Genomic DNA, 19,740 nt, shown 5'->3' with positions numbered 1-19,740 from the left:
ATACTTGAGATTAAGAAGATGTAATGTGAAGCCTATAACCTAAAAGAGGTTAAATATGCAACTACCAGCCTAACTTCCTTCTCAGCATTGCTTTGCAGTATTAAGATCATCCTTTAGGTAGGTGGAAAAACACTGACTACAAAATACTGTCTTATCCCAGCTGGTGATGTCATGATTATGTAATATTATCCTCCAAAGATTACTGTATATTAAAGAATATGCTGTATTCCCCAGGCTTTTCCCTTGCATAACTTCCCAGGTGATTTGCATCATTGAACAAAGGGAAACAAGGCTCCCCAGGCTTGACAGGAGACTGCCTCTCCCTACACAGGAGTAACTCTTCTTGCTCACTAGATCTGGGTTCATCTCCCTGTGGCCTCCTGGAAGGTATCACCAGCACCAAGTGAAAAACATCTGCCCCAGCAAACAACCCCCAGCCCAAAGGATCATGGCTCAGGATCTGCACTCCGGCTGTTTCCCGGGCACTGCTGGTCCTGGGGAAAGGAGGCACTGTTTCTCTGCAGCACAAGGAAGGCTCTGAAGCCTGCTGATTAATTAAGCATGGTCAGCTTGACTCTCCTCAGGAGGAATGAGGAAACAGAGGTAGAAGAACCTGTTTGATGAAACTTTGAGCACTGAAGCCTGAGGCAGGAGCCTTGGTAGAATTAAACACTGTTTCTTTTTCCTCCCCTTTGCCTCCAATTTGTTTATAACCCATAGACTGCCATGGTCAATGAACAGGCAAGTTCTAGTCAAGACACAGAAAACAGAGTAACAAACAAACCCTGGGAAAGATATAATATAATCAATATTCCTTTGAATCAAGGTGGGCCAATGCTTCTGTACAAGGACAGATTTAGAATTTCAGAAAATAAAAGAACCCAAACTATCCCTCAGATCGGTCATGCTGTTAAAAATGTCAGTATTATTTCAGGTAAGATTTTTATTTCTACATACTGCAATAACCAGATGCAAAAATTTTAGCCATTTTCTAATCATAAGAGCAACAAATTAGGAGAGGACTGAGTCAGTCTGACTACTGTATGTACATTTCTCAGTTCATGTTTAAGGCATATAGATTTCCTTGTATAACTTCTAAAAGCTACTGTGAAGAAAGTGTTTTCCCCTTAAGCACGACTGGCAGTGAAGTCTCATTATACCCACCCTTAGTTCAAATAATGCCAACAATGACTGCAGTCATTGGTAGCAAATTAACCTCATAGGGACAGTAAAATATGAACTAGAGGGAGAGGAGGAATCTAGTCCAAACATCCTTTACAACCTCTCAATCTCCATGCACAACGTGGTGTATTGAGATGCCCATACAACATGAATAGCTCCAATGAAAGTCAAAAAAACCTAAACGTAAAGGGCTTTGCAATTCATGTGGAAGTGAAGAATTGCACCAGTACATGCTTCTTTACAAAAAGATCTTGATTGCCTATTCAATACATTCATCAAATTGATATCTGCTTAGGAATCCACTGATGAAAAGCACCACACAAATTTGGAGTTATTTTACTCTACATAAGGGAAAAACACCTAAAAATGCTCCTAAGCATGACAGTAAAATTGAAGAAGGATCTTCCTTTTGTCAGCAAGCATCTGGTATCTTGCTTCATCCTCTTAATGTCTCATTTTCATATCGGAGTTCTAATTAGTACAGCAGACAAACAATGAAAATGTGAGTCCCTGTAGATCAGCTTCTATCTTTACTCAAGTGCTGTACATGTCTGTGTACATACAGAGCACTGATGATAAGCACTGCAAGCAATATTGGCAGGCAAAAAAAGCTGACAGCAGTAACCTAATTTTACTTCGGAGGGTAGATCTAATCTTAGGACCTGATCCTGTCAGGAATCAAGAGCCATAAACTTACTGAAAATCAAGCAGGCTCAGCATTTCACTGAAGACACTCAGCACCTCACAGGTTCAAATCCATACTTTTTAAAAGTCACTCCCTATTTCTCCTTTGTTTACCCTGGCTTATCCTGAACAGTGAGGTTTTCCAACATAGAGATAACTTTGGAAATGATTACTCTCATATTCTTTGATGATTTCAAAAGGCAGGAAAGAATCTCTCCCCTTTCTGAGGGCCACCCAGCTGAAGCAAAGAACATTATTTTTTTCAGGCATATTAATAGGAGCCAGTAATAACTCAACTGAGTTTCCTTGGCCTTGAAATAAGTACCTGACTGAATTTGCTTTTGTTCTTTCTCAGTAACATATTTTGTTCCTGTATCTGCTGTCACACAATTACGTTTCAAACAACCCTAAAAGGGAGGCTGCTTGACAACTTCCAACCAACTTAACCTCTTCCTATAACACATATTCACTGCCTTAATGTGTTTTATCCATTATACCTGTCTCACAAGCGGATGGAGCGCCACTGGGAAACACAGTGTAACAAAGTAGGTCTTCAAATTAAGTTTTCCAATGATTAAACATGTTAACTGTAACTAAAGCTGCTACTAGTCTCACTTTCTCCAGGAGAGAAAAGGGAACAAGAGAATACAGGAGTGTTGGTGAACGGCATCTTCTTTCCTAGATTTCTAAAATGAAATAAAACAACCGAATGAGTAGGACATATACACCCAAATAAATGAAGATAAATTATTTCATCCCTTTGCACTCCCATTTATGCCAGTTATTCTGAGCCGAAACTTTTTTTTTTTTAATCAAGCTAGGAGACTTGGTAAATGCAGCCTGTCACCACAGTTTTTTAAATTCTGCTAAGAGCAAAAGTGAGGTACTTCTCAACTGAGGAGCTGCTAACAGCAACCAATGAATCAGGGATTACAAGTACCACTGGGAGAAGGTACAAGAGGGAAGTGGAACTGGAAAAGTAATATCCCTTAGAATAACAGGGTTAAAATAAAACAAGACTGAGCCTGTGGGTTTGCAAATGCAAGCCCTGGGACATGAGCTCTGAGCTTCAGGGCAGATGCATTTTGAGACACAAAGGAATTACCTAGCTGAGTTCTCTGATTACAGCTCTTACCAGGAATTGGTTTGTAAGCAGGGAGACTTTCAGGACAGCTGAGTACACCTCTCATATGCTCTCTTTTCTGATGTTCGGCAGCCTTGAGAGGAACATCTAACAGCTAAGGTAAACCTGTGACACCAGGAGAATGTGAAGAGAATTTGTTGTATTTAGGCACTATGTCTTTTCATATTTGCTTAAAGAAAGAAAATTGTAGCTTCTCTAAGATAAAAGATGTCACAGTATTTTAAGCCTCCAGTATGAAATAAAGCTATTAACATACTCCCCTAAGCTGCTATTTTAATTGGTGTTCATGAGCCACATACATTTGAAAGATGAAGCTAATCCATCAGAATATTTTAAGGGCACTAGTTTCTTCCTGTAGATCACTGAGCAGTGTACTGCAAAGTCAATATTACATTTTGGATAGCCATATAGAAATGTGTAAGTAAACGTGCATTCTCCTAAACACATGAAAACTCTAAGTGACTGAAGCCTTAAATTCACCACCTTTGCACACCAATGCCTTCAGCTTCATATCACTTAATTGATATTCCCATTACTGACTACTTTTAGTATGATGGACCTTAGCAATCCACATTTCAACACTTTCTCTGTAGCATCTGCACAAGGCCTTTTGGATGAAAGAAACATAAGCAAAAAGCTTTACGACACTTACAAGTCTAGATGTTAAATTTATACTGATCAGGGAGGGCAATACTATACACAGTATCAGGAAACCAAAGAGAATGTTCCTGATTCACTGAGAAAGGATGGTCATGGGTATGTTGTGTCCTTCTCCCATTTCATTTGAGCTCCAAACACCATGAGTAATTTTGCAAAACAACAATGAGTAGCTAAATGAACACCCCCCTGTAATTCCCCCAGAATCTGTCTTTCTAGAGTTCATGAAGCCCCAGTTGCTGTAATCTGCTCCAAGTTTTTCCCAAGTGGAGTCGATCCTGAAGCACAACATGTTAACCCCAAGCCATGTCAGCACATCCGGTGTAGAGAATCCGTGGCTTTTTCAAAACCAGGACAGCCTTGTGTAAACCACAGCCTACCAGTCTGCCAGGCAGGCAACACCAACATAATCTCACTGCATCTGTTTTATAAACACTCTCAGGTGTTGGGCTATCAGGCTTTGCTGCACTGCACAGCTGCTCCCCAGCACACACCAGCTGTACTTACTCCCTCTTCACACCACTCCAGCTGGAGGATCCTAAGCCTTTCCACTCTTAGTAACAGAGACAAGACCCTAAAATTGTAAAATTAAATGTTCAGTTTCATTCAAATGATTGACTCAAATGAAAGTCCTCTTTCCTCCAAATTTGTACATGAACAACCAAACAACAAATGCTTTGACTTTACATTTTGTCTGCTGTTATCTTCTACCATATTAACTGCAGTTATGGGGCTATAAAAAATATACAAAATAATAAGTTAGGACAGCAACTTTCAAAGTTTCAAACTTTTCAAAACGATCTGTTCTACATTTCAGAGGGATTTGCACACCCAACTCTTCCAGCCCTTTGACAGCTTATACATATTCATACACAGGTACCTCAATACCAGAGGCATTCTGAGCACATGCACACAGGACAATCCTCAGTGGTATTTTTTTCACTGAAATAGTAAAGCTGATGCTGCCCTCAACTAGTCATCCAGAGGAGTAGCTCAGCTTCCAACTACTGACTCTGCTTTGACAGTCTGGAAGCCTGGTTTTATAGATCCACACCTCTATGGAAAAAGCTCCAGTGTCAAGAAGGCAGCAAAACAGAGGCCCCGCATTTCTGTTTGTTACTACAACTGAAGGAAAGCATCCCCACAATAAAGTGGTTGGAGAATTGAAACAGAAAAAAAACCCCTTCCAATCAAACCATAAATCCATTAGCCCACAAAAAGGTAAGCTACAAGAAGGAAATAGAAACGTAATGGTAAGAATCCTTCTTTTACAAAAGTAAAAGGAGAGATTGACAGATGAGGGAGAAGCTTTAGGACAGAAAGAGGTATCTCTAGAAGGTATCAGGCAGAAACCTTATTCCACTAGTCTAGATCTCAGCACCTGTCTCCCCACTGTAAAAATGAAACTGATACTTCCACTGCAAAATTGTGAGATTAAAACCACAGTGCTTGTGCCATACTTCTGGGCAACATGGAGAAATCCCCATCCATGACACTTCCTCTCAGGAATGCTGTGAAGATGATGATACTCAAGATTCTCCAGACTCAGATTATTTGGCTAATGAGTTTTATTATAACCTGAGACATAACCTAGATAAGATCTATGTATCACTACATGTAAATCAAAAGCAGACAAAGGCCTCTTCTGGAACCACTGATATAAAAGGCCAGATTATTCATTTTATAAAAAGATTTTATACCTGAATTATGAGTGAATGTTTGTCCCATCATTTCCATTACTGAAATGCTCATTTGCTTGAAGGAACTATGTGAATGGAAATAAAGGCAAGAATTACAGAAGAAAGAGGAGATAACATGCTGTATCACAAGTAGATGCAGGCCAACTAAGCAAGTAAAAACCTGCATGACCAGTTCACAGCATGCAAGATTATAATGAAGTTATTACACCTTATTTCACAGCTCACCCAAATTTAAAAAAATAATGTAACCAGGATCAGAAATTCTTTGTGTACTGTGAAAATTCACCAACCCCACCTGTTACCAGAAACACTATGGAAAACCAAGCAATACTGATGATGGCTATTTTTTTTTGTTGATCTGTTTTGACATTTTGAAACTTTCAGTTAAATAAAGCCTGCTGCAAAAAAGATCTTTATTTGTATGAACTGCTCTATTACAAAGTGGCTTCACTTTGTTGACCATCTGTCATATTTACATGTTCCTTGGTCTGGCACACAAGCTTCAGCCTCTTTCTCTGCTGACTCATGTGAATAAAAACACTCTCCCTTAACTCCTAAGTCAGACAACTATTGCTTCCCCAAGGACCATCAAATACATTTTTTAAAAGTTACAACAACACACAATTTATTTCTTTTGCATACTTCTGCCCTGTAAAGTAAAGGTTTTTATTTTGTTACACATTTTCCATGGCTTTTGCAGGCCACATCTAGCTTGATACACAGGTTATTGCACTCCAAAAGTGAGATTGTTTTTCTTATTTTACATCATAAACTCCTGCAGGAAGAAACTATGAACTTTCTGTTTCTGCACAACCTCATGTTATCAAAGAAAAACTAATAACTCCTACATTCAAAACTGTCATGCTGCCAGCGTGTATGCATCCTTGCTCTGACAAGCTCTCAGCACTCCCCTCCTGTCTCACTGGGATATCACCAGCATCAAGTACATTTTCATAGCTGCATAAAATGTCTCTGAGACTTCACATTTTTTGCATTGCAAAGTTCATTAACCGTGCATAAATCTTACAATAGAGGGGTTCTGCAGAGCAGCACACTGCTGCTGGGAAGCAGATTTCGCTTGCGAGTCTACAAACAGGGTGCAGGGTTGATTCACAGTTGCTGGAAGAGCTGCAAACTTTTTGGCAGTTCTACAAAACATTTGGCCTGTAATTTGTCTTACTGATCACTGCCACAATTATGTCCAGGTCCCAAAGAGAAGAAGCCCATACAGTCCAGCAAGGAGACTGCTGTAAGGAGAAATGGCTTCACCAGAAGTGCCTGCACTTCTCACTCTGCCTCCCTTCCCTTTCAGTCAGATTGGGGTTTTTTTTAACCTCAGTCTTCCAGGAACAGCCTGAAAGACAAAATTACATTCTCAAACTTCACAGCTGATTTTTAAAAAGGGTGAACTTTGGAATACACTAAGGGTTTTGAAAACTTTATGGTATTAATAACACTGTTACAGCAAAACAGTGCTTGGCTGTAGAGCGCACACATTTTAAACCAAATGTAACATGTCAGAGATTGTCAGTTTGATGTCCAGAGTACATTCAAGCAAGGCTAGAGATCAGTTTCATTTAATTTGCTCAAATATCCAGTGATTTACTATGGTTTTATCAATGAAGTGTCAGCAAAACCAAAAATGTTAAGGTTAGAGGGTGGGGGGTTCTTAGCTTAAAAATGCTCTGAACAATAGCACTTCCAAAACAACAGACATTACCAAACTGAAGACAAGGCTTGATGGTCCGAACTGACACTTCTGACCAAACACATTCACAAGCAGTTCACAGTGTACTCACACACTCATTTGTACACAGTTTAGAAGCTGTGTTGGCTGGGTTTTTACTCAGAGGGTGGTTGGGCATTGGAAAGGGCTCCCCAGAGAGCGGTCACAGCACCAAGCCTCTGGGGCACACGGTGATTCTGGGGTGACCTGTGCAGGGCCAGGAGCTGGACTCAGCTGTCCTGATGGGGACTTTCCAACTCAGTAGACTCTGTGGTTCTATGACAACAGATACAACCACTCATGAAAAGACAGCTCAATAACACTTTCAAAAGGCTGCTGAATCGGGAGCCTAAATTCTTCATGTAGTTTCCACGTTGCTGAAAAATTTACAGTAGGTCTCAGATTGGAGAAATACTTAAAGTTCAATATTAAACACAGAAGGAATTCAATTGATGGTGATGTAACTAGCTAGAAGCACAGGGGAATCAGCATTTATGCAACTAAATGATACACATACTCTCAATAGTTTCAGCAACAGAGAACTACCCAATAAAATCAACATAGGAACATCAGCTTTGAATCTGTTTGCAAGACAAAACTTCCCTCTGTCTGTCCTCCAGTCATTAATGGACAGCACTCGCTACAAACTTACAATTTACATTTGTTTGTTTAAGGTATATTGATTTTGCTTACTCACACATCTACTTATCAACAAAACCAACACAGGAAAGTTTCTGGGGTTTTTGCTCTGTTCTGGGCTGTGATGAACATAGGCCAATTGCTCCTCATCTATTTTTGTTACCATGCTACTAGGGTAAAGTGAACACCCTTCAAAAAAGAATCATGACCCCACATTTCTGCTAAATGATATATCTATCCTAGAAGGTAACATCATCCCCCACCCAAAGCCTCTTGCAACTAATGGGCAAAGCAGAAAAGAATAGGCATGGACTGGCAGAAAAAGAGCACGTAAAGAGATTATAGGAGCTTGTCTAGGTCACAGTGTCTGGGTTGCTCCTCAGAATTGTTCAAAATAAGTTTAGCTGAACTTTTATTTTAAAACCTTTCACCTAGCCTTATAAAAATGCATATACAAAGTTTCCTCCCAAATACGACTACTAACCTAGTATTATTTTTAAAGTTATATCTATAGGTACAGATATAACTTATAGTTATATAATTTACCTTTATATCTAAATCTGGAGATATATATATGAAGTATTACCTAAGGGTCATCAGAAACAAGCCCAAATTTTGCTTTTTAGGTGAAAAGCCCTGTCACTTGCTTCTGATTCAATGGATAACACTTCTGAAAAATAGACATGAGGTGTTAATAAAATTCTTCTGTCCTCTTTCTTCCTTTCAGAGGCTTGGCATGGCTCTGAGAAATTGCTAGCAGGAAGAGTAAAAGAGTGTGATAAAACTTAACATACCTTATGTCAGCCCAGTGACATTAGTACATACCATTATCCCTACATATCAAATCCAGATTTGATTACTGCTAGTGGTCTAACTCACCTATCCTACAGAAAAAAAGCTCTAATGTAGTAATACAATACCAGCTTTCATTGAATTATACAGAAAAATTCTGTAGTTCTCTCAAACTGTGCAGTACCAAACATTCTGGAAGCTAAGAACCAACTAGAAGTTTGGGAATCATGGACTAGATCATATGGCCTCTCCCTCTAAACACATCAGCTCCTTGAAGAGAAACACCACATTATGCAAAGCACCAGGAACTCCAAACAGCTCTAGCAAAATTTCCACTGTTGCCTCTCCCCTTGATATTTTGAGTTAGGGACAACAAGCAATAGGCTGCTGCTCAGCCATCACTGCAGCCTTTCACATTGGTAAGCATTTTCCTAATATTTCTCTTGGCTTCCCCAATCTGCCTTTTTGACTTGTGCTTGGACTGGAATTTTTTGAATACAGAAACCACCATTTCAGGTTAAATAAAAAAAAAAATTACCAAACACTAGGAGGTGTTTTCTGTGATTAGGAGTCCCTGAAAATCCCAACAGTAAGTACTAACTAAAAATTTTAATAGTGTTTCCATTGCTTGGGAGAGTCCAGTTTTCAGGGGTAGATCATGTTCCTACAACACCTCACTGAGTCTGCTACAACCAGAGCATTTTGCCTGAAGTTCCAACCTACACATTACATTTATTCCTTCAAACAGTTCAGTAGTATAATTAACTGGAAGCTCAGTTCATCACTCCTTTCTGACTGCAAATAGCCACTCCAAGAGCCACGAGTATGATCAGTTCCCTGCTGCTTGCTGAGCAGCACAGCGGGGACATGCTCTGGATGGCAACGCCTGGGCAAATGCCACAGAGCTCCAGACACTGGGGATGCTCCTGAGTCCTACTGACACGGAGACCTTACTGGTCCAATGGAGTGACAAAAAAGGGGAAGGAGTTGGATTGCTGGGAATAATGGCAATATGGATATAAGGGAAGTAATAACATGGAAAATGAAGGAAAAGTTACGACAGCTGGGACTTGAGGACAAGGTGAGAGTGGTGGATTAAGGAGGAAAGTGGGCCAAGAGGTCAAATGTTCAAGAGGTGCCAAGACACTATGGGCTCACAAGGAAGGAAAAGGCAATGAAACTCAGAAGAAAAGAAAAGAAAAAAAGATTCCTTAGTAACTCTAAAAAGAACCATGTGAGAGAGAAAACGCAGTGGACACAGCACAAATGACTTTAAGCCTTTCCTTTTCCGATACATTCTCAGACATCATTTTCTAAGGCCATGGATCCATCTCACCTTGAAATAAAGGGAAGTTGACAGATGCCAGAAAGACTCATGCAATGAGTAAATACGGTCCCAGTAAGAAAACTGTCCTTGGAATAGATCTCTGTAGAGATCTATAGCAAGACATTTCATTCACATAGCCTGCTAGCACTGCCAACATCAAAATCTTATGCACTATTGTAAAAGTTGCCCTATAATTTCTTGACCATCTTAAGGCCAGAAAAGATAAAGAAAGACAGACAGCTGGCAGCATAAAGACAGAACAGACAATAAAGAGAAAACTGAAGGAAAACAGGGAAGGACACCATTGTCTTGCTGGTTTTTAATCTGTGAAACAAAGCAAAGCAATTCCAGCCATTTCCTCATCACCTGTGCAGAGGATGCATCAGCCTTCCCTTCATGTTTCCATTACATCTGCTGCATTGCTACCACATCACTCTCTAAATATACTTATAAATATTAACATGGTCAAAGCCATCAATCTTTTAATGATATTTAAAAGGTCATTGTACTGAAGAATGGAGAGCTCTAAATGCACAAGAAATCCTGGTCCCCCATAATAAGAGGCTGGTAACTTATTTATACGCTCAGACACTGGAAGATACTAAGCTGGAAATGCTAAGTATTAGGTTTCTCTACTGTTCACTTAAGATACAGAGATACCAAGGGGGTTTGCTGTTCAAACAATGCAGACATGAAATTTATTTGGTAACATCTAGCCATTATTCATGCTTTTTTTGTTCCTGCCTGTGATGAAATTGCCCAGCAGGACACCAGAAACAAGCAAAATGATTCTATTGTCTGGAACAATCAAATCAGCTCAAGCTAGCCGATATAAGGCAGAAATGGCTGCCTGCAAGCCTCCAATGGAATCAAACTTTGCTTTTTTTCATTTTAAAAGCTATGGTCTGGCATTACTTCTGTTCCTCAACAATTCAAGTCCTACAGAGTTCAGAGGGGAAAAAAAACCTCTTAGAACTGCATAGCATTTCTCTAACACTGCTTCCAATAAAATAAACATTAAAAGTCCTGTTACATTTAATGGGAACATGCCAATATCTTTAGGTTTCTTAGCTGTGCTATTCAGAAATGTGTGAAATCTTGGCTTCTGTAACTTGTGTTAAATCACAGCAATGATACTTTAATATCATTGATTTTTTAACTCTTGGAGGAATGCAAGTGAGAGGACGCTCAGAAATCAACTTTACTAGCAATTCAAGCTACTGACTGAATAATGATCAGAGTAGATAAGAATTCTGCAGATGTTCTTGCACCATATTCATTTGCATTTTCTTTACTGAAATATAGTGCAAAGTACATAACTGCCATGAAAGTTACCCAATCTCCAGAATGGCCTATTAGCTTTACAGTTGCAGTTTCATATTAATATTACTGAATATACTTTTTAAACTGTCTAGTGACTGCCTGCCAAACATTAAAATACTCACAAACACAAGGTTAAAACTTTTTGTCAGCCTTCTGTAGTAATCACTTTTCCCCCAAACGGCTGAAACCCCTGTAACTTCTACAATTTGCATGACTCAAAAGGGCATACAAAACACCCCATTCTTCAGGCCTTACTCTGGCCAGCTTGGCAAAAAGATTTGTTTCATCCCCCCCAACCCAAACTGTCAGTTTTCCCAGCTGTCTTTGGACTTCTGATCTTATTCCATATCCAGATACTTCCAGCCCTACCTTTCCATGTGGATGGAGGAAAAGTCTCTTTTCAGTCCTCTCAGACCAAAGATATCCCATTACTTGCATGATCTGTTGTTCCCAAACCCTCTCTTACCACAAACTGCAGATGTCTTTCTCTTACAAGACAATAGTTGGAGTGGGGGAAAGGAGATTAAGATAATATTGGGTAAAGCAGAACTGAATTCAACCAGCCAATTCCAAGCCAAAAAAGCTCCAGTCTCTAATGTTTTACAAACAGTATTCACAGTCTCCCTTCAAAACCTGAAAACCCCCCAAAAGTTCATTTAAATAAAAGTTATTTACAGAGTGAAAATGAAATGAGTTGCCAAATTCTACAATTCCAACTTTTATCAAATTCTCATTTAGGCAATTGTTAAAGAATTCTGGACATGGAGGACAGAAATTCAGTTTGATGCTAGAGAGCAGAAGGCAGACTTACACACGCAAGATTTGCAGATGAATAATAAATCGGTAAGAAAAAACAACAAAGGATGTTGTTAACTGTTATTCATTCTTGGTTTTCCTTTGGAGCACAGGCCCCTGTTGAGGGAAGAATTTAAACTGACTGTATGATATCCAGTGAACCCAGGGACATCAGTGGTTTACTCAGAACCATGAAGTTCTGCACAGTGTCTACGGAACCACCTGAGCTGGAATAAGGACATACACCGTCTTAAAACTGGTACAAGAAGGACATGCAGGAATTGTTCTCACTCCACTTGGACATTTCTTAGAAGCCTAGATTAGAACTAACACCTATGAGCTGGACTCTGCTACTGATAACTTTTTTCTAACAAATACTTTCTACAGAGTTCAGTAGAATTATTTTCACTATGTGGAACTTTGTATCAGTATTTGGTATTAGCAACAATAGGATGAGATTCTGATCAGCGGAGGGATCAACTCCTGACCTACAGCTATGATAATTCAGTGTTAAGTGAAATGCATGCTCCACTACACACTTTTCATGCCCCGAGCATTTTTTTTTCACATCTGAAATGACACTTCGAAAGCCAGACACTCAGCAAAGCAGGCAAAAAAAATCCCAAAGCGGGTCAGTGATCACCATACGGCCCTCACCCAGCCAATTTGGCTATGCCAGCTCATGCCTGTCTCCTACACGTGCAGCTTTCTGCTGCTGCCAAAAGGGCAGCTGGAGTACGCGGTGCGGCAGCAACTACTCATTACCCTCCTCCAGGTTTCTCCCCATGCCTCATCTCTTCCTTTCCCCACTTTGCCCTTTCTCCCTCCCTGCAGTAACAACTGCAGAGGCAGCATTTTCCCCATCTATTGCCTCTCAGCAGACTGGGAAGCACTGCAGGTAAGCAGGAGCTGTTAGGAGAGAACATTTCTAGCAGGGAGTAGGAGTAGATTTATGCAGCTGTAGAAAGGGATTGATACAAGACAGGGGGTGAGCTGTGTGTGACTGTACCACATCCCCAGCAGAGAGGGAAAAGAGAAGGGACAGGAGGGAGAAAGACTGTGGGAGAAGGCAAGGGAGACCCCTATCTGGACAAAGTTCTCTCCAAAATCTCTCACCTCCTCTTGACAATCACCCTCAGAATGAGAGAGTCCCTGTGAGACCCTGCTGAGCCCCCACAGCTCTCTCAGCCTTGCCCCACAAGCCTGACAGACCTTGCTCCATGACCACCTTGTCAGGCAGAAACCTCTCAAACAGGACCTCAGCAATTTCCTTTTCATTTCAACAAAAATGATTCTGATAACAGCTTTTCAGCAGCCCACGAACCACCGTTTAGACGAGATTTAAAGTTTTTGCAAATGAAATTCTAGGCCATTCGACACCACCAGCACAAATAAATTCAGTCAGCAGATGAAAATAAAAACGAAAATATGCTACAGTCACTTTCTGCCAGTCCAGTGCCAGCCCTCTGCCGTGCGCAGCACAAGCAGAGGTGAACGCACAGGGTGACCTGCACTACAATGATGACAATTCCATTCTCTGTCTGCCAGCTACAACAGATCACGTGCTGACCGAAAGGGGTTCCCATTCCAACAACAGAAATGGCATTAAAAGAAGGGGGGAAAAAAAGCACCTAAGTAGTCTTTCCATTTCATTCAGATTAGAGGCACTGGAAAGAGACAGATCTGCTGCTCACATCCATGGACAGCTCACAGGACCAAGGACTCCGAAGAGCTTTAACTCCTCCCCTGCTACTGCCTTTCAGGTGACATTCAGAGCTCAGATAACCTAGGTGTTTAACTGTATAGACTGCAACTTCTTGCCCATGCTATTTCCTATAACTCATCATCCAGTTGCTACTGAGATATTAGATTAATTCCTAATAAACTTGCTTTATGCAATGGTGGCACAGTTGCACAACTTCACATTGGCAAAATGGAAATATGAAAGGATGCTTTCAAAAAAGTACAATGTTTAAACTTAGATCTGAGGAAGTCTCACTGAAAGAAGAAAAATAGTATGGAAGATACTTTAGCAAAGAAAAGCTCACTGAAATCTATGTTTCTTTTTTTTGCTGACAGCATTAGGGATTTTTTAAGACAGCAGAAAATTAAATTTCTTTCATTAACCTAAATATAGCTGTAAATTATTTTCAGTGGAAATAAAGGCTTCTCTTGTTAAATGCTGTGATGTCCTCACTGATTTAGTGAGTTCTGCTACTCAGCCAGCAAAAGGATTCTTTAGGACAACTCAATAGGTTTTCTCATGTTCAGCCAGGCTAATGGCTAAGACCCTTAGATGGAGTCTTTGGCATAGGTCCAATCATGCTGATTTCATCTGTCCTCAACTCTGGAAAGTGGACTTGAACTCAGAACCCATACTACCAATCATCCACACACATAAATATTGATCATGATAATTTGCACGAGTGGAACCACAGGGCTAAATATCAATGGAATTTTCCTTCCTGATCTCAATTCCACTGATTAAAATGTAGCTGCATTGCCAACTCAAGTGAATCATTTACATATGCCACATGTAAGAAAGCTAGATAAAAACATACTTTATTGTTACCTGAATTACCTAACTCAAAAAAAATATAGCCAGAGCTGTCAAGTTGCTAGTTTGTTTTTCAATCAGAACTTGCAAGTTGTTTGTTGTTCTGTATTTTCTGTTTTTCAAAGCGTAAGTTCACCAGCATCCTCTTGAATGCTCGGTGCCATTCCGTATGACATTTTCTGTGCTTACAAAAAGCCTGAAATGTCATAAATCCAAAGCTCTCTTTAAAACTGCAGTATAGCCATGACTAAAAAAATCTGCAAAACTGACACCTTTACTGTGCTATGCCTTTACTGATGCACCACTGGAAAAGCAGCCATCTTTCTAATTGTCATTATACCTATTTGAGAGACCCAAACAAGTCTTTTCTATTGATCTTACCAAAACCCCACAAAACTATGTATTTTATTTAAAAGCTTTCATCCAGTAAACTCTGAATCACTGTTTCATGCCAACAACTTTGAATTATATATATACATATACATATTATATATATTCAGGGAGCATATATATCATAAGGTTAAATGCAACTGCTGAACACTGTAGATGTAAGGAACCAGGATTTTGCATATCGATCTGACTTGTGTTAATATAATAGACATTATCATGATTTCAAGCTTTGTACTTGTTTATCATTAGTGTTTCCACTGTAACCATGGCATCTGTATACAGCACAGGCCTAAGAGTGAGAAAAATATCCAGTATCTTCCAAAAAAACTCATCTGAGAAAAAATTATAAGGATTTGCACAATGGCAAAAGTCAATCAAATTTGGTGAGCTGGCTAAAATGAGAAAGTCTCCTCTTAGAGGAAAAAAACCCCAAAACATTCTTTTTTGTAAATCTTTTTTGCATTTTGGACTTCTGACAAGAACCTAGAAACCTAGAAACATAACCTTGACCCTAGCACAGATATTATAAAACAAATTCTGAAATTTCCTTAAACCCTGCATGCAGTACTATATGAGATCAAAAGCATTAAAGCTATTAATATGTTGAGAAGACCTGTTCTCAGCACATGTGCATTTTCTCAACCCTCTTTTAATAGTGACAGTCCAGTCCTGCAATAATTGGTGCATCTTTCTGAAGGTGAGGAGGGGCAGCAGTGCAATTACTCCAATCAGCAAGTACTTGGTACCCAGTTCCAACTTTCAGGACTGCTTAAAGGGAAACCCTCAGAATGGCATAAAAAGACGTGATGGTCTTCAAGTGTGTTTCAAGTATGTAGGCTGCATTTATTTGGTATTTCAGGCAGTAAGGAAGAACGGGTTACTGTGATTGCTGGTTTTAATTTGCTTGTTACAGAGTTCAGAAAGAGTACTACAAAAATATCTGCCTTAAATGCCAAGAGTGAAATGAAGGGACTAGTCCTCTTATTAAACAGAATAAACTAACTGTATCATACCAGCAGATCTTAGCCTAATGTTGGTTTAGGCCATGTGCATTTTCCTGGTAGTGTGAAACTCATTCACTTGGCAGACAACTCCTTTTTTAGGTCTTAATACAGACTTCAGACACTAGTGAAGATACCAATAAATCTATTTACTTCAGTATGGACTCTATAGAGATGTCATGGCCACAGATCTTCTTGCAATTCAAAGAAAAAAGACCCAAAACCAGTGTGATTTTGTAAGAGTCAGTTATCTGAAGGTCCCTATCTATTAATCCAATAAACACACTCAGTATTACAATTACAGCGACACACTCAGTAAATAGGAAGATTTTGGAAAAGATAAAGCACAATCCTATAAATACGTACCACCCCCCCATTATAACTGTGATATAAGGGGGAGGTGTATGCTGTCTATGTAGCACTGAACACAATCCTAATGGTAAGGATTTACAGTACAAAACAAGTTAAGTGATGCTGCAGAAGCTGCATTATACTGGGCTGACCAGTTATGGTCCACTGCCATGTCCTCAATTCTGTCACATCAACAGACAACAGGCAAAGTCACTCCCTCGTCTCCTCCCACCCACTGAATGCTGGACAGCAATGAATCCTGATGCAATAAAAGCCAGCATTTATCTGATTCAGCTATCTAGTTCCTCACAGATCCTGTTTACAATGCACCTCAACCTGTTAAATTCCACTGTCTAGGGAATGTGTTCAGACATCTGAGTTCACCTTAAATATTAGAGCCAGGATGCACCCCAGTCCCACCAAAATTCAAACTTGGCATCTGGAATCTGAAAGGTCCTTACAGATTTGGCGACAAACTCACAACATGCACCACGCTCAAAAAGAACATACAAAATTATTAGTCTTTCACTAAAAATCTGTGCAGGTCTCCTCATCCCACTGGTCTCAAAGATGAAACCTCACTTGGTATCAGAAGAGTCCCAACTTGATTATCATTCAGTCCAGGTAAAAGACATCTGCAATACTGCTGCATTTGTTTTTTCCTGATATAGTTATTTTTCCTCTTTCTATCTCCCACTTTTACCATTTGAGTTTATTGATGTGTAGCTTTTACAGAGCATCAGAATAATCTAGACCCTGATTATCACAATGCAACACATAGACAGCAAAAATGAAAAATATTTTGAAGTTGTAAACATAAAAGTTTCAACAGCAAAATTGATCAGCTGCTAATCAGCACAGAATCTAATTCTTTCATGCCCTTTCATCATTTCGCCATCTCTACATCACTGCATTAAGCAAAGAAGCCCCAAAGAATACGTAAAACTCAGACCTATTAGCCCTAGCCATTTTTTCTTTGGTCCTGGATTCTTTGTCTGTTTGCCAAAAAAAATACTGGCTAGTATCCTTGACCATGAAAAATAAATACATACAAAGATGAGCATATATAATTTCGGATGGCTGGTTGAGCAGAGCACACCGAAAATGAGATGATAGCTACTATTGTTTTATTATACATCTCATTTAAAGGATATTCACCATTTAACTGTTTAACTGCAGAAATGTGAAATATGCATATTCACGTTTCCCATCTCTTCACTGTTTGATTGGTTTCTCCCTGCTAAATCATACTACCTGAGGAATATCAGAGCAAGGATTTTCCAGCTTTTTCTGTACTCCCACTGAGGCACGTTAGCCTCTGAGTCTTAAAGATGCTGTGAAAGCTGTCAAGACACGCTGTGTGTACAGACAAGAGAATTTCTCTAGTTGGGCCCAAATTCCACCAGGACCCTTTCATCAGTCTTGAGCACTTGAAGGAGCATTGCGTTAGATCTACGCATAGAGGTGTCGATCATCTGGAGAAAGGAAGGAGGAGCATCAGCCTTGATGCAGTGAGCTCTCAAGTGACAGGAAGACCCTGAGGTGTCTCGTATCAGAGGTCAGGTCTGGATTTTTAAGGCTCATCATTGCCAGGCTAACCAAGAGTATTCACCCTGAAATGATGAAACTCATCTAAGCACTGGATCTGGGTTTTGCAGTAATGTTTTGTACAGATGCATTTGGTTCGGGTTTTTCAGACTCGGTAAGACAACTAGATTTGTACTTATGTCACACAATTTCAGAAACTTGCGTGGTAACTACATACATCTCACTTAGATTCAGCATTTTTTTCTTTCCTACCTCGCCTGTGCACCACATGCATTAGTTATATAGTAGCCATAACTATCTCAGTATAACAAAGTGTGGAAATAATGAAAAGCCTTCAGAAGCATTACATGCCCTTGGCAACCTAGCTCTGCGAGACAGATGTTGCATCCAGAGCCACACGCCACTGCAAATCGTATGTACATGTATGTATCTACAGCGTGAGCACTTACCCAGTCCTCGAAGTGACGGCTCCCGTTCTGCAGCAAGTCCTCAAACTGTATAGTGCAGTTAGCTACAAAATCGTCGTACCCGATGGGGGCATCATGGAAAACAGCCATCTCTATCTTCCTGCCATTGCAAACGTCGGTGACAAATTCATCGTTCCAAGCAGGACTGTTGGTCTTTTGCTTGGTCGAGGTCTGCCCGATCCTGGAGTCGTCCACATTGAGGGCGATGTAAGGGTCCAGCAAAAAGGTCTGTGGCCTGGGACCCACCGCATGCCTCAGAGACCACGCCGTGGGTTTCAGATTCACCGCCTCGCAGATCTTGATTTTCAGCAAGCCATTGAAAACCACCATGGCTGGATAGCTGCACTTTTTCCGGGATCAAACACTCGCTCAACGCACTCGCACCGACAGGGAGGGAGGGAGGTCTCGCCAATAAATAGGAGGGCAGGTCTGGGAGTGGGGGAGCGGGGTACGGTGCGGGTCTCTTCGCCTGGCTGCTGCTGTTACCTTCGATTATTTAGCCTTTGCTCTTGCGACACCCAGTGAATACATTTATTTTCTTGCCCGTGTTTCTAACGGAAAACAAGGGAGGGGGGCCGCCGGGAGGGGGAGGCGGCCGCGGCTGCAGGAACCCCCGAACGCAATCAAAACCCGAGCATAATCAATCCGGGGGGTAAGCAAGAGCCTTCTCCCTTCGCCCTGACCATAATCCTGGATCAGTCCTCGCAGAGGAAGCAGAGCCGCGATCCCGGGCTCCCGCACACGCCAGTCCTGCCCGTGCGCCGCACAACAATACACACACGCATACACACACGCACACACGCACACACACGGATCAGAAACACCGGCCGACCCACCAGCCCTGCCCTACTGCACAGCCTCCGCTCAGCAAACATCCACCCGGGGACGTTCCATCCGCGCCGCCGCCCGCAGCCGCCCGTCCTGCGCCGCCGCCGCCTCCTGCTCCGCCGCCGCCAAGGCCGAGGACGCAGCGGAGCGACCCCCGCGCATGGGGGGCGCCGGCAGCGGAGCGGCCCGCGCGGCTCTCGGCGGGCTCCGGCTGGGCGGCCGCCGCCCTGGCGATGGGCAGAGCCGCCGCCGCCGCCTCCCTCCCGCCTCCCGCCGGCCGCCCCCCGCCCGCCTCCCGCCCGCCGCCTCCCCTCGGCCGCCGCCGGCCGCCTCCCTCCGCGCAGCCCCCGCCCGCTGCCGGTGCCGCTCCGCCGCTCGCTCCAGCGCAGGAAATGCGCAAAAGACGTCAGTGTGTGTGTGTGGGGCGAGTGAGCGGCGGCGGCAGCCCCGGCCGTGCGTGTGTGTTTCTGTGCGTGTGTGTGTGAGTGTAGAAAGTTTTGCCTCTTGGGGGAGCAGCGCGGCCGCCGCCAGCCGGGAACCGCGGCGGGGGTCGTGCTCTCCGGGCTGGGTTTGCCGGTCCTCCACACCCGCCGGGCGGCTTTCCGCCGGGGACACTGCCCGCCCCGGCC

At 41.7% G+C, this 19,740-nt stretch overlaps 1 protein-coding gene across 1 annotated transcript in view; it reads right to left on the bottom strand.

The window, feature by feature from the left end:
- The window catches only part of PRKCE (protein kinase C epsilon), a 284,066-nt gene extending 265,449 nt beyond the window's left edge, over positions 1 to 18,617 (bottom strand). The window contains exon 1 of the mRNA XM_063390814.1: positions 18,266 to 18,617. Coding sequence (XP_063246884.1) covers positions 18,266 to 18,613 — 348 coding nt within the window. The 5' untranslated portion in view covers positions 18,614 to 18,617. The remainder of the gene's footprint in view (positions 1 to 18,265) is intronic.
- Positions 18,618 to 19,740: the final 1,123 nt, after the last annotated feature.

This window comes from Prinia subflava, chromosome 2 (genome assembly GCF_021018805.1).
Source record: "Prinia subflava isolate CZ2003 ecotype Zambia chromosome 2, Cam_Psub_1.2, whole genome shotgun sequence".
Taxonomy (NCBI): domain Eukaryota; kingdom Metazoa; phylum Chordata; class Aves; order Passeriformes; family Cisticolidae; genus Prinia; species Prinia subflava.
The sequence above is the reverse complement of the archived record's forward strand: the minus strand, read 5'-3'. Positions and strand labels throughout refer to the sequence as shown.